The sequence below is a fragment of the Lepus europaeus genome, chromosome 20, assembly GCF_033115175.1.
Source record: "Lepus europaeus isolate LE1 chromosome 20, mLepTim1.pri, whole genome shotgun sequence".
In the NCBI taxonomy this organism is placed as follows: Eukaryota; Metazoa; Chordata; class Mammalia; order Lagomorpha; family Leporidae; genus Lepus; species Lepus europaeus.
This window is the reverse complement of record NC_084846.1, coordinates 5,483,857-5,496,773: the sequence shown is the minus strand read 5'-3', so window position 1 is coordinate 5,496,773 and position 12,917 is coordinate 5,483,857. Positions and strand designations below refer to the sequence as shown.

The window sequence follows — 12,917 nt, the reverse complement described above, 5'->3', positions numbered from 1 at the left end:
GGCCACAACAGCTGGAGCTGCGCCGATCCGAAGCCAGGAGCTTCTTCCGGGTCTCCCACATGGGTGCAGGTGCCCAGGGACCTGGCCCATCCTCCACCGCTTTCCCAGGCCACAGCAGAGAGCTGGATGGGAAGAGGAGCAGCCGGGACTTGAGTCAGCGCCCATATGGGATGGGCTTTCTCCGCTCCGCCACAGCACCGGCCCCTAGAGATACTGTCTTGAGGCAGGTGATGAGCCAAGTGGCTCAGACGCTGATGTAATAACCGGCTTCAGCTCCTGAGCCCTTCCCAAGCTGCTACCGACACTGGGAGGCAGCGCTGCTGGTTCAGGGGATTGGGTTACGGCCACCGCCCGGGCAAACCGGGATTAAGTTCCTGGCTCGTCTTCGGTCCCAGCCTGGGCCATCGTGGGCATCTGGGGAGCGAAACAGTCATGGGAGATCTATCTCTGTTTCCCAGAGAATTTCCACTGTGAATCTCTTCTATGACCCAGAGATTATCTGGGAGCCTGCTACTTAATTTCTATATATTTGGGCTCTTAATAGCTTGATGAGTATTAAAAATAAAGAAAGACTTCACTTATTTTCATTTATTTGAAAAGATGAACATGGGGCCGGCACTCTGGCTCAGCAGGTAAAGCCACCAGGTGCAGCGCCAGTTCCAGTCCCCGCTGCTCCACATTCAACCCAGCTCCTGGCTAATGCACTTGGGAAAGCAGTGGGAGATGGCCTAGGTCCTTAGGAGACATCGATCTTCCATCCACTGGTTCACTCCCCAAATGGCCACCATAGCCTGAGCCAGGAGCCAGGAGCTCCATCCGGGTCTCCCACGTGGGTGCAGGGGCCCAAGCACTTGGGCCATCTCCCACTGCTTTCCCAGGCGCATTAGCAGGGAGCTGGACTGGAAGTGGAGCAGCCGGGACTGGGACTGGTGTTCTGATATGGAGCAGGCATTGCCGACGGCGGCTTAGCCCTAGCACCACAACGCCCGCCCCAGCAACACCTGTGCCTGAATTCTTCACCAGCACAGCCGAGGGGGCAGGACAGCCCCGCGGCAAAGCACGCGGGCTAACACGTCCGTCTGGCGCTGCAGGAGCTGGACTCGGTGTTGGCCTTTGTCTCACTCACGAGACATTTGTCGAAACCATGAAGGCAAAGGAAGGGTCCACAGGCAGGAGACTGTGATGAGAAAAACAGATTCCAAAACCCAGGGCAGCAGAGGCGGGGTGCAAGGTGCTCTGGGTAAAGAGGGACTCTGAAAGCACCCGTATTGGGGTGCAGGAGGTGGCACCGCTGCTCACCCACCTCCCACATGGGAGCGGCGGTTCCAGTCCCGGCTGCTCCACTTCCCACCCAGCTCCCTGCTCATGCACACGCTGGGAGGCAGCAGGGAGGGCCCACGTCCCTGGCCCCTGTTGCCCACGTGGGAGACCCGGATGGAGCTCCTGGCTCCTGGCTTCAGCCCCTGTTGTGAGTATTGGATAGAAGATCTTTTTCTTTTTGCCTTTCAAATAAATAAATAAATCTTTTTAAAAACACACACAAATATGCTGAGGAATTCAGAGAGCAGGACACAGCCACAGAAAAGACCCAAGAAGACCCTAAGCTGCAGGAAGTAAGAGCTAAGGCAGAGGTGGAACCCTGGCGGCACCCAGCACAGCAGGAAGTGAGAGCTAAGGCAGAGCTGGAACCCTGGCGGCACCCAGCACAGCTGCACAGACTGGGCGAGGCTTCATCTTTCTTTTCTCTTTTTTTTTTTTTCCCTTCTGCCAAACAAAGAATTCAAGCATCTCAACAACAGAAAGACCAAAAAAAAAAAAAAAAACAAACAAACAAAAACAAAACAAAAAAACAAAAAAAAACCAAGCAAATGCAAAGACATTGGGAGAGAGACAGGCAGAGGAGGGAGCTGTTCCTAGTTATATCCATGAGCTGCTTGAATCTGTTGTCCCTGTATTAGCATCATTGCACAAGGACTTTCCTGTTCACACCCACTGAGATGACTTAAAGTAAAAGCAAAACAGAAAACAAAACTACAAAGGCTGGTGAGGACGTGGAGTGACCACAGCCACGGGGAGCAGCGCTGTCCCTCTGGGAAATGCCACAGTAGTTCCTCCGAAAGTTACACAGCGAATGGCCATGTGATGTGCCAACTCCACTGCAGGCCCACGCTCTGAACCAGCCACAGGCAGAGCGGCAGCGGAGGGAGGGCGACTGGCACAGCAGGGAAGCCGCTGCTTGGGGCGCCCACGGCCTGGCTCTGAGGGCCGGGGTTTCAGACCTGGCTCTGCTCCTGGCTCTGGCTCCCTGCTGATGTGCACCCTGGGAGGCGGCAGTGAGTGCCCACGTGCCTGGGAGACCCGGATGGAGCTCCTGGCTCCTGGCTTTGGCCTGGCCCAGCATGGACTATTGAGAGCATCTCTCTCTCTCTCTCTCTCTCTCTCTTTAAAAGATTTGAAAGAATTACAGATGAGAGGCAGAGGGAGAGAGGGAATGAGAGAGGAGGAAAGAGAGAGGAAGGGGGAGGGAGAGGGGGAGAGGGGGGAGGGAGAGGGGGGGGGAGAGGGGAGAGAGGGAGAGGGGGAGAGGAGGAGGGAGAAGGGGAGGGGAGGGGGAGAGGGGGAGACGGGGAGAGGGGGAGAGGAGGGGGAGGGGGAGAGGAGGTGGGAGGGGAGAGGGGGGAGGGGGGAGAGGGAGAGGGACAGGGAGAGGAGGAGGGAGAGGTCTTCCATCTGGTTCAATCCCCAAATGGCTACAATGGCCAGGGCTGGGCCAGGCTGAGCCCATGAGCCAGGAGCCTCTTCTGGGTCTCCCACAAGGGAGCAGCGGCCATCTTCTGCTGCCTTCCCAGGCCACGGCAGAGAGCTGGGTCAGAGCTGGAGCAGCCAGGACTCCATCTTGCACCCATAGGGGATGCCGGCGCCACAGGGGGCCGCTTTACCTGCTCCGCCACAACATTTCTCCCAAGATCTCTCTCACTACCTTTCAAATAAGTAAATGGAAAAAAATTAAAGGAAGCAGATACTGACACGGACACACAGAGACACACACGTTCATTGCAGCATTTAGAATCGGCGGGAGGTGCAAACAACCCAACTGTCCATCGAGTGATGCACAAACACACTGTAGCACTCGGATCTAAGGGAATAGTACGCAGCCAGGAAAAGGAGTTACACAGTGACCGGTTACACAGGGATGAAACACGGAAGCCAGACACACCGCACCACTCTACTGATACAGTGTCCAGAGAGAGGGAACGTTAGGGCACCGCTGGTTCCCAGAGCCTGGGGCGGGTGAGGGAGGCCTGGGGAGGAGGAGGGACTACTCGACAGACACGGTCTTCTGGCTGACCACGCTCTGGAATCAAATGGCAGTGCTGGGTGCACACGTTGTGAGCGAGCTCGCCACTGAGCTGTCTGCTTTAGAACGGCTAGTCTCTTTTTTAAGATGTATTAATTTTGGGGCCGGTGCCATGGCGTAGCAGGTAAAGCCTCTGCCTGAAGTGCTGGCATCCCAAGTGGGCGCTGGTTCGAGTCCCGGCTGCTCCACTTCCCATCCAGCTCCCTGCTAATGCGCCTGGGAAGGCACTGGGAGACGGCCGAGTGCTCGGGCCCCCGCACCCACGTGGGAGACCCGGATGGAGCTTCTGGCTCCCGACTGGCTCAGCTCCGACCGCCATTTGGGGAGTGAACCAGCGGGTGGAAAACTTCTGTGTCTCTGTGACTCTGTAACTCTACCTCCCAAATAAATAAATCTTAAAAAATGTCTCCACCCTGCATCAGAGCAGCCGGGTTTGAGCCCCCGCTCCCGCCAGTGCAGACGCTGGGGGGCAGCTCAGGTAAGGGGTCCAGCAGCCCCATCAGAGGGCGGGGATCACCTGGGCGGCTCCTGCTAAGGCCCCGGGAAGGCAGCCGAGGGCGCCAGCACCGGGCTCGGCCTCTCACTGGGAGCCCGCGAGGAGTCCCTGAGCCCGACCCAGCTCTGCGGCGTGGCCCTTTAGGGAGTGAGGAGCGCACAGAGCCTCTCTGCCTGGATCTGCCTTCCCAAGGGATCTATGGAAAACACAGACACACACACAACAACAGACACAGGGACACACACAGACATATAGACAGACACAGAGACACAGATGCACACACACACACACAAATAGACACACACAGACACATACACGGACACACAGACACAGAGAGACACAGAGACACACACAACGACATAGACACAGGGACACACACAGAGACACACACACAGATACACACAAATAGACACACACAGACACACACAGAGAGACACACACAGATACACACAAATAGACATACACACATGGACACACACAGAGACACACACAGACACAGGGACACACAGAGACACACACAGACACAGAGACACACACACACGGACACACACAGACATACACAGAGACACACACGGACACACACAGACACACACAACGACATAGACACAGGGACACACACACATAGACATATAGACAGACACACAGAGACAGACAGACACACACCGACAGAGACACACACAGACACACACAGACACACATAGACATATAGACAGACACACAGACACAGACACACACACAAATAGACACACACACACGGACACACACAGACACACACAATGACATAGAAACAGGGACACACACACAGTGACACAGAGACACAAATAGACACACACATACATGGACACACACACAGAGACACACACGACATAGACACAGATACACACACACACAGAGACACAGAGACATATAGACAGACACACAGAGACACAGACACATACACCGACACAGAGACACACACAACGACATAGACACAGGGACACACACAGTGACACAGAGACACACACATATAGTCACACCCCAACACACACACACAGCAGCTGGGGCCCTGCACCCCCCTGGGAGTCCTGTTCTGAACGCCCCACTTTTGGCCTCGCCCTGGCTGCGGTGGGCGTTTGAAGAACAAACCAGCAACCTGAAGGCCTCCCTCTCCTACCCTCCCCCTCCCCCTCCTACCCTCCCCCTCCCCTCCCCCTCCTACCCTCCTCCTCCCCCTCCCCCCTCTGTAACTCTGCCTTTCAATAAATAAATGAGCCTTTAAACAAACCCGTTAACAAGGGAGGGGGCATCCTGTGCCCCGGGCCGGCGCTCGCCTGGGACGCCCGCAGCCCGCAGCCCCAGCCCCTGCCCGTGGGAGACCCCGGCCCGGCCCGGGCAGTGACCAGCGGACAGCGCTCTGGCCCGGTCACCCAGGAGAGGTCCGGCAGGCGGACGCGTGACTGACAGGCGATTCTTCCCGCGGGGCTGCGTAGCCCGCCCCGCCCCCATTTCGCAGGTGGGGAAACTGAGGCTCGGGAGCGGGCAGGGGGCGGGGCTGGGCCCAGGCCTCCTGACTTTGCACAACTTCTCACCTGGGGTGTTGTTTTTCTGATTACAGAACTCGAGACCCAGGACATGGAGCTGCGGCCCCGGTCCTCGGGGTCCCGACCCCCGCGTGGGCCTTGCCTCGCCCCCGCTCCCACGGCCGCCGGGCAGCGTGGCTGTGCCATCGGCTCCAGCTACCGAGAAACCTGAGAGCTCCTAGGGCCCCGAGGGAATGAAATTTGGCCTTCGAGGGTGGGACCCCAAAAACACGAGGGAAACCGGAAGTGCTTAGACCAAAGGGTTTCCACCTCGCTGCAGCCGAACCATTTTAAATTCCCGCCCTACGGATCGCACGCAGGGCCACGCCCAGCCGCTATTTTGCGTTCGCTCCCGCTGGAGATGGCGCAAGGGTCTTGACGCGCGGTGTCCTCTGGGAAAGCCACGCGGGGGGGCCGTAAAAGGACCCGGCCGCCTCCACTTTAGTCGTCTTAACTTTTGCCTGAGAAAGATTCGCTCTCAGACCGTCTCCCTACTGACCCCGAGAGGAACGCTAGAACCGGAGGTCTTTCAGAAAATGGCCGGTGGGCGGCTTGCGTTTCCCGGTCCATCAGGCATTCACTCGGGCAGCTCGTCCCCCAAGGGGATCCCTCCCTCCTGGCCGCCAATGAGCTCCGCCGACTTAGCAAAGGGGGCAGGGCTAGCCCTTAAAGGAGCCGCGACCCATTAGCAGACCAGAGGGTGACCCGAACGATGGCGGCCGGCGCGGTCCTAGCCTTAGCCCTGTGGCTACTACTGCCGCCAGTGGGAGTGGGAGGGGCGGGACCCCCACCGATCCAGGACGGCGAGTTCACGTTCCTACTGCCCGCGGGGAGGAAGCAGTGCTTCTATCAGTCGGCACCGGCCAATGCAAGCCTCGAGACCGAGTACCAGGTAGAGGGGTCCCAAGCCCTGGGATAGCGGGGCCAGGGACTGGGGGCGTGGCCAAGCGGAATGCAAGGGGTGCATTCCAGGGGAAAGGGGGAGGAGCCTGCGCGTGGGCGTGCGGGGCGGGGAGCTCGAGAGGCCCGCCCGGGGCGTGGCTACGGCGAGACAGACAGCCGGGGGGCGGGGTCGGCGCGCCGCCGCGAGGCTGCGGTGTCCAGAGTGGGCGTGGCCAGGGTGGGCGGCGCTACAGAAAGGCGCTAGGCCTCTCGTAAATCAATCAACCGCGGCGGGGGCGTGGCCAGAGGAGAGACTCCGCAGCCTGCAGCGGTGCTGTCCGTGGGAGTGGAGGAAAGGTGGGCGCCGCGGACAGCGGGGCGGCTGTGGACGGGATCAGGGTGGTGCGCACGGGTCCGAGCGCGCTGTTCCTGCGGCGGGCGCCCTTGGCCCAGCGCGGCCCCTCCATTGGCGCTTACCTGCCCCCCGCAGGTGATCGGCGGTGCTGGGCTGGACGTAGATTTCACGCTGGAGAGCCCCCAGGGCGTGCTGTTGGTCAGCGAGGCCCGCAAGGCCGACGGCGTGCACACGTGAGTGCGGTCCTGCCACCTGCGCTGGCTTCGGTTACAGCCCCGCCCCTCCCCCGGCCGCCTCGGGTTACCGGCCGGCCACGAAGGGTCGTGTCTGTGTGCCCAGGGTGGAGCCCACGGAGGCGGGCGACTACCGGCTGTGCTTCGACAACTCGTTCAGCACCATCTCCGAGAAACTCGTGTTCTTCGAGCTCCTCTTCGACAGCTGGCAGGATGACGAGGAGGCCGAGGGCTGGGCCGAGGCCGTGGAGCCCGAGGAGATGCTGGACGTGAGGATGGAGGACATCAAGGTGCGTCCAGGCGGGGGGCGGGGGGCAGCGGCGCACAGGCCGCCCCTGCTCAGGACGCGGGCGGGAGCAGCTTGGGCAGAATAACAGTCCCTGTGCAGGGTTGCTTTTTTTAAAATATTTTATTTATTTGAAAGGCAGAGTTACAGAGAGGCAGAGGCAGAGAGAGAGAGACAGATCTTCCATCACTGGTTCCCTCCCCAAATGGCTGCAACAGCTGGGGCTGGGCCAGGCGGAAGCCAGGAGCCTGGAGCTTCCTCCCGGTCTCCGCCATGGGTTCAGGGGCCCAAGGCCTTGGGGCCATCTTCCGCTGCTTTCCCAGGCACCTTAGCAGGGAGCTGGATCGGAAGTGGAACAGCTGGGACTCGAACCAGCGCCCGAACGGGGTACGGGATGCCCGCACAACGCGGGCCCCCCGTATGTAGGTTTTAACGGCTTAGGTAACACGTATCAAAAATAACTCATACATTTGCATAACTGCCCCTGGTCCTGTGCCCCCTTGTCCACCGCAGCCGGAAACACTGGCCCCCGCCGGCTTAGGTAACCCACCCGAAGCCACACGGCTACCAACGGGGAGAGATAATTGCAGCCACCCAGCCTGAGTTTTTCATCACAAGGATAACGTCCGGTTACTTAGGCATTCGATTTCCGCAGCCACTGTGAGGTTTACAGAGGAGGAAGGAGCCGCAGGTCCAGAGAGGTCGTTCCCCGGCGCATGGACGCACAGCCTACCGCGGGGTCTGTGCTTAGCCGGCCTTCCCGGCCTGCCCCAGGCCATTGGTCTGTGCCCCGCCCCCCAGGCCGCCGCCTGACCCCGCGCCCTCCGTGCCCCGCAGGAGTCCATGGAGACCATGCGGACGCGGCTGGAGCGCAGTATCCAAATGCTGACCCTGCTGCGGGCCTTCGAGGCGCGCGACCGCAACCTGCAGGAGGACAACCTGGGGCGCGTCAACTTCTGGTCGGCGGTCAGCGTGGCCGTGCTGCTGCTGGTGGCTGTGCTGCAGGTCTGCACGCTCAAGCGCTTCTTCCAGGACAAGCGCCCGGTGCCCACGTAGCCCTGAGCCGGGAACAGGCGTGTGCGCATGCGCCGCGGGGGTCCCTCCCCCAACCACAGTCGGGGCCTGGGGCTGGCCTGGCAGGACGGACCGCTGCTGGCTGGCCGGCCTGGGCCCCCCGGAAGGGGCCGCTGCTCCTGGACCGTGCGTTCTGGCCTTGGCCTCATTCGTGGTGGCGCTGGGACCTTGGCGGCCGCCCTCGGATCTCTGGCCCCTCGCTGGCCGCTGTGCCTTAGTCCACGTCTTCCAGCCCGCATCGGCGCTGCCCAGGAAGCCGGCCGGCCCTCACCCCCTTCCCCAGCCGGGGCTGCGAGCCAGGCTGGGGTGGGGGCCCCGTGCCCGCCGTTCTCCCCGAGGCTGGGGAGGCCTGGAAGGAGACACGCCTGCAGAGTCGCTGTCAGAGGGTCACTTTATTCCACAGGAGGGGGCGGGCGGAGCCAGCGCACTGGGCCTTGCACGCCCACCCCACTGCCCTCGTCCTGCAGGGGCCCCAGTCGGGGCTGAGGGCAGCTCGGCCAGAGCCCGCACAGGACTCCCGCGCGCGGGCCCGGGCAGCAGTCAATAAATTATGGTCAGAAAACGCCAGAGCCTGGTGACCGGCTCGGCGACACGGGCCTGGACAGGCCTGCCCCTGGGAGGCAGCCGGGCTCCCACGACGCTCAGAAGAAAGGGCGGGCGGGAGCCGACGGAGGTGGTCGCCTGGGCACAAGAAAAAACCAGAGAGCAAAGTTGAACAGCGTCGGCGTGGCCGGGGCTGGCCACCTGGCTGCGGCCTGCGCGGGGGCTCTGGCCCCGCCTCTGATGGGGCGCCGGGCGGCCCTCCCGGAAGGAGCCACCCTGCCCAGAGCAGAGCTCCCAGAGTGACAGCGGGCGTCCCCGCAGCCGGAGCGCACACACGAGGCCCACACAGCCGCCAGAATGTTCTTCCCTTTATTAAGTTTATTCATAGGTACAGACTGCAGGCACTTAGAGTGGCCACCCCAGGCCGGCGGGGAGGCTGCTGGGGGCTCTGAGACCCCCACAGCCTCCCTGACCCCCAGGGTCCCGAGCCTGAGGCACCCTGGGGACCTGGGGGGAGGAGGGGGCCGGTGCGGGCTGAGGTCCGGCCCGGCAAAGGCACCGCTGGCGGCCGAGGCGGGGCAGGGCTCTGGTGGGCGCTTAAGGAGGCCCAGGAAGGAGCGGGCGGCGCTGGCCGGAGGGGGCCATATGCCCGGACGGCCGTGCCCCCGCATCCCAGCTTCCCCGGCCGGGCCCCACCTTCTCGATGGTGCCCTGGGTGCAGGTTGCAGGTCGCCCCTCTACCGCCCTGCGGCCCCCGTCCCCAAAGTGCAACCGCCCCAGATCCCCTAACAGCCCGGCGGAGTTCAGGAGGAGGCAGGGGTTGGCTTAGGGGCGCAGGGGGACCCAGGCCACTGGAGCTCCGGCACCCCGAAAACGCGCCCCCCACAGCCTAGTCGAGCAGGGACGGCTCGGCAGGGCGGATAATCGTGGGCCGGCTGGGCGCCGCGGGGGGTCTTCTGCTGCAAAGAGAATAAAGGGAGGGGAGGGGGCGGCGTGAGGCCGGGCACGGCAGGGACGGGACCCCGCCCCCAGCTCCGGGTGCCCGGCTGCGCCCCCCGCCGACCCCTGAGCGCTGTGTGCCACGAGTGAGTCCCCTGGGGAGCCTGCGCGATGGGGGGCTGGGGGCTGTGGGCCTCACCTGGGCACACCGGGGGGGATCCCCGGGGGGATCCGCGCTGGCCGAGATGGGATCTGAGGCGGGGCCGAGAAGGGGTCATTGTTGGAGAAGACGCTCTGGGGGCCGGGCCGGGACGGGATGGGGGGCGCGGAGAAGGCGGCTGCCGCCCCCACGGGCACGGGAATCAGGGGCGGCCCCGGCGTGGGGCCCCTCACGGCGGGGGGCCGTCCTGGCGGGTGCACGCTGGACACGGGCCGGCGCTGTGGGGTGGGGCTGCGGGCGAGAAGGCGGAGAGGCCGTGAGCTGGGGGGCTCCTCCCTCCCCCCCGGCCCCCCAGCCGCCGGCCCGCACCTGTGACTACTGGCAGTCTGCAGCCAGGTGTCGTCCACGGGCGGGGGCACGGGCGTGGACACGGTGCTGGTGCTGATGTCGCCGATGATGTTGAGGGCCTCCTTGAGCGCGTGGTACATGCGCAGCATGTCGTCCCGCCGCTGCGCCTGGTCGGCCGACTCCTCCATCAGGCTGCCCTGGTCGGCCGCCGAGTACAGGTAGGCCAGCAGCTCGTGGTGGATGAAGGCCTTGGTCTGCGGGGCGGGGGCGGGGTCAGGCCGCGGGGGCGGAGCCAGGCCGCTGGAGGGGCGGGGCCAGCCGTGGGGCGGAGCCAGGCCGCTGGAGGGCGGGGCCAGGCCATGGGGCGGAGCCAGGCTGCTGGAGGGGCGGGGCCAGGCGAGCCCCTCTGTCTTGGATTTTACCTTACAAAGTGTCCCTGGGGGCACCAAGTTCCCGGACGATGGAATGAAAGGCATGAGTTTATTTCGGCCAAAAGCCTTTTGAACTCTGCCGGCTGTGTTCCCAGCAGCAGCCCGCACGTGTTCGTGGACACGTGTTTCGGTTCCAAAATGAACTCACACCTTTAATTCGGCCTTTCCGTGCACTCTCTGGTGCGTGCCTTATTTTCATCTTCTTGACAGGCAGAGTGACAGAGACAGAGGGAGAAGAGAGAGGTCTTCCATCCCCGGCTCACTCCCCCAGATAGACAAGAGGGCCAGGGCCAGGCCGGAGCCAGGACCAGGAGCCTGGCTCGGGGCCGGGCACTTGGCCGTCCTCTGCTGCTTTCCCAGGCGCGTTAGCAGGGAGCTGGGTCAGAAGTGGAGCGGTTCCGTGGGGGATGCCGGTGGCACAGGCAGAGGCTTCGCCCGCTCCGTGGCCGCCTTACACTCATGGCGTCCATGTGAATCCCTGCCGCTCAGGTGAACACATCTTTTCAAACAACGGACTGGCGGGGGGGACTGATTGCTGGACGCCCGTGTGTAAGCATGCCCGCGTGCGTGCGTGGGCGAGAAGCGCGTGCACTGCCGCTGCCCAGCCGCAGAGGGGGCCTCAGGGTGCCGTGGATAAAGCAGTTCAACGTGGCTTATTATGGTGCCAAAATCAATAAATGTTTCTGCACAGGGTCTTCAAAAGGTTCGTGGGGCATGCGTGTTAGGGGAGTGGTGCACCTGTTCAGCCCTCACCCACAGCAGCCCCGGTGCTCGGGGTCCCTGGGGACAGCCGGGAGGCGGGGCTTCAGCTGCCCAACCTATGGGCAGGGGGGGACACGGACTCAGCCTGGGTGGAAAACCCCACTTCTCAGGTAGAGCCGCCGCCTGCAGTGCCAGCATCCCATATGGGCGCCGGTTCGAGTCCCGGCTGCTCCACTTCCCATCCAGCTCTCTGCTGTGGCCTGGGAAGGCAGTAGAAGATGGCCCAAGTCCTTGGGCCCCTGCACCCGTGTGGGAGACCGGGAGGAAGCTCCTGGCTCCTGGCTTTGGGTTGGCCTAGCTCCAGCCATTACAGCCATCTGGGGAGTGAACCCGCGGATAGAGGATCTCTCTCTCTCTCTCTCTCTCTCTCTCTGTAACTCTGCCTTTCAATTACGGGGACCGATCTCGGGGAGGTTCCTTGAGCTGCCCGGGCTCCGAGGCCGCGGGCCGGGCACTCACGTTGTTGATCATGAGGTGCATGATGGTCTTTGGCATGAGGTCGCGGATGGACTTGTTGATGATGGCCACGTAGGAGTCCACCAGGTTGCGGATGGTCTCCACCTGCCGCTCCAGCTGCGGGTCCATGGAGAAGGTGTTCTCCTGGGCCCCGTCCTCGTTCTCCGCCTGCAGGTGGGGGAGAGGCAGTGAGGGCCGTGCGCCCCGGGCCAGGCCCTCCCGGCTGGCCAGGGAGCACCAGTCTCCTGGGAACGCCAACAGGTTCATCTGGGGACATGGCCTCAAGGACAGGGAGACAGCATCCGTTCTGTGTGCATCCCGGGCTTGCCGTCAGTTCTAGAACGTTCTGCGCCGCCGCCCCCGTCGAGCGGGCCCTCAGCCCCGTACCTGGTCCTTCTCGGGGTAGACGCCGGCACGCAGGAACGAGGCCTTCCAGCTGTCCACGTCCTCCTGGGAGTCACAGGCCAGCTCGATCTGCCGCAGGTCCTTGTAGACGTTCCTGGGGCGGCAAGGAGGCATGTGACCGCGAGGGCTGGGCTCGGGGCTCTGCTGGTCTGGGCTTACATCCAAGCTGGGGCCGGCACTGGCGCTGGGGCACGGCTGGTTAAACCGCTGCCTGCCATGCCAGCATCCCACATGGGCGCCGGTTCCAGTCCCGGCTGCTCCACTTCCGATCCAGATCCCTGCTAGTGCACTTGGGAAAGCAGTAGAAGATGGCCCGAGTGCTTGGGCTCCTGCACCCCCGTGGGAGACCCGGATGGAGCTCCTGGCCATTGTGGCCATGGTGGAGTAAACCAGCGGCTGGGAGCTCTCTCCCCTTGTGCCATCACTCTGCCTTTGAGATAAATCCATCACTCTCAAAAACAAAACAGCTGGGTCCCCGTGAATGGGCCTGCTCCTGTCCTGCTACGCTGTCAAGGCCCAGGCCCACACTGGCTTGGCCAACGCCTCTCCTTCCCTGGGATCCGCCCGTCCCCCCCGCCCACGTCCCTCAGTGGGGGCCAAGGTCACTGCCAAGCCACCTGAGGTGGGCGC

The 12,917-nt window shown here is 62.9% G+C and overlaps 2 protein-coding genes across 11 annotated transcripts in view; one reads left to right on the top strand and one right to left on the bottom strand.

The window, feature by feature from the left end:
* The first annotated feature begins 6,081 nt into the window (after window positions 1–6,081).
* Window positions 6,082–8,591, top strand: TMED1 (transmembrane p24 trafficking protein 1). The gene is made up of 4 exons (XM_062179055.1): window positions 6,082–6,305; window positions 6,786–6,883; window positions 6,990–7,173; window positions 8,007–8,591. The coding sequence occupies exons 1-4, from the start codon at window positions 6,126–6,128 to the stop codon at window positions 8,223–8,225; spliced, it is 681 nt and encodes a 226-aa protein (XP_062035039.1). The 5' UTR covers window positions 6,082–6,125; the 3' UTR covers window positions 8,226–8,591.
* Window positions 8,592–8,690: 99 nt separating this feature from the next.
* The window catches only part of DNM2 (dynamin 2), a 71,188-nt gene continuing 66,961 nt past the window's right edge, over window positions 8,691–12,917 (bottom strand). For 4 of the 10 annotated variants that reach the window (XM_062179050.1, XM_062179052.1, XM_062179051.1 and 1 more), the window contains 5 exons: window positions 12,270–12,381; window positions 11,886–12,050; window positions 10,255–10,487; window positions 9,925–10,176; window positions 8,691–8,924 (listed from right to left, as the gene is read on the bottom strand). In XM_062179050.1, coding sequence (XP_062035034.1) covers window positions 8,885–8,924; window positions 9,925–10,176; window positions 10,255–10,487; window positions 11,886–12,050; window positions 12,270–12,381 — 802 coding nt within the window. In that variant the 3' untranslated portion in view covers window positions 8,691–8,884. Of the gene's footprint in view, window positions 8,925–8,999; window positions 9,746–9,924; window positions 10,177–10,254; window positions 10,488–11,885; window positions 12,051–12,269; window positions 12,382–12,917 lie in introns of those variants that run through there. The other 6 variants (XM_062179045.1, XM_062179047.1, XM_062179049.1 and 3 more) reach the window with 6 other exon arrangements.

Excerpts from the sequence above, each read along its gene's own strand:
- TMED1 (XM_062179055.1), top strand. The coding sequence starts at position 6,126 with ATGGCGGCCGGCGCGGTCCTAGCCTTAGCCCTGTGGCTACTACTGCCG. Across the intron at positions 6,306-6,785 it reads GCCTCGAGACCGAGTACCAG|GTGATCGGCGGTGCTGGGCT; the intron begins GTAGAGGGGTCC and ends TGCCCCCCGCAG. Across the intron at positions 6,884-6,989 it reads AAGGCCGACGGCGTGCACAC|GGTGGAGCCCACGGAGGCGG; the intron begins GTGAGTGCGGTC and ends CTGTGTGCCCAG.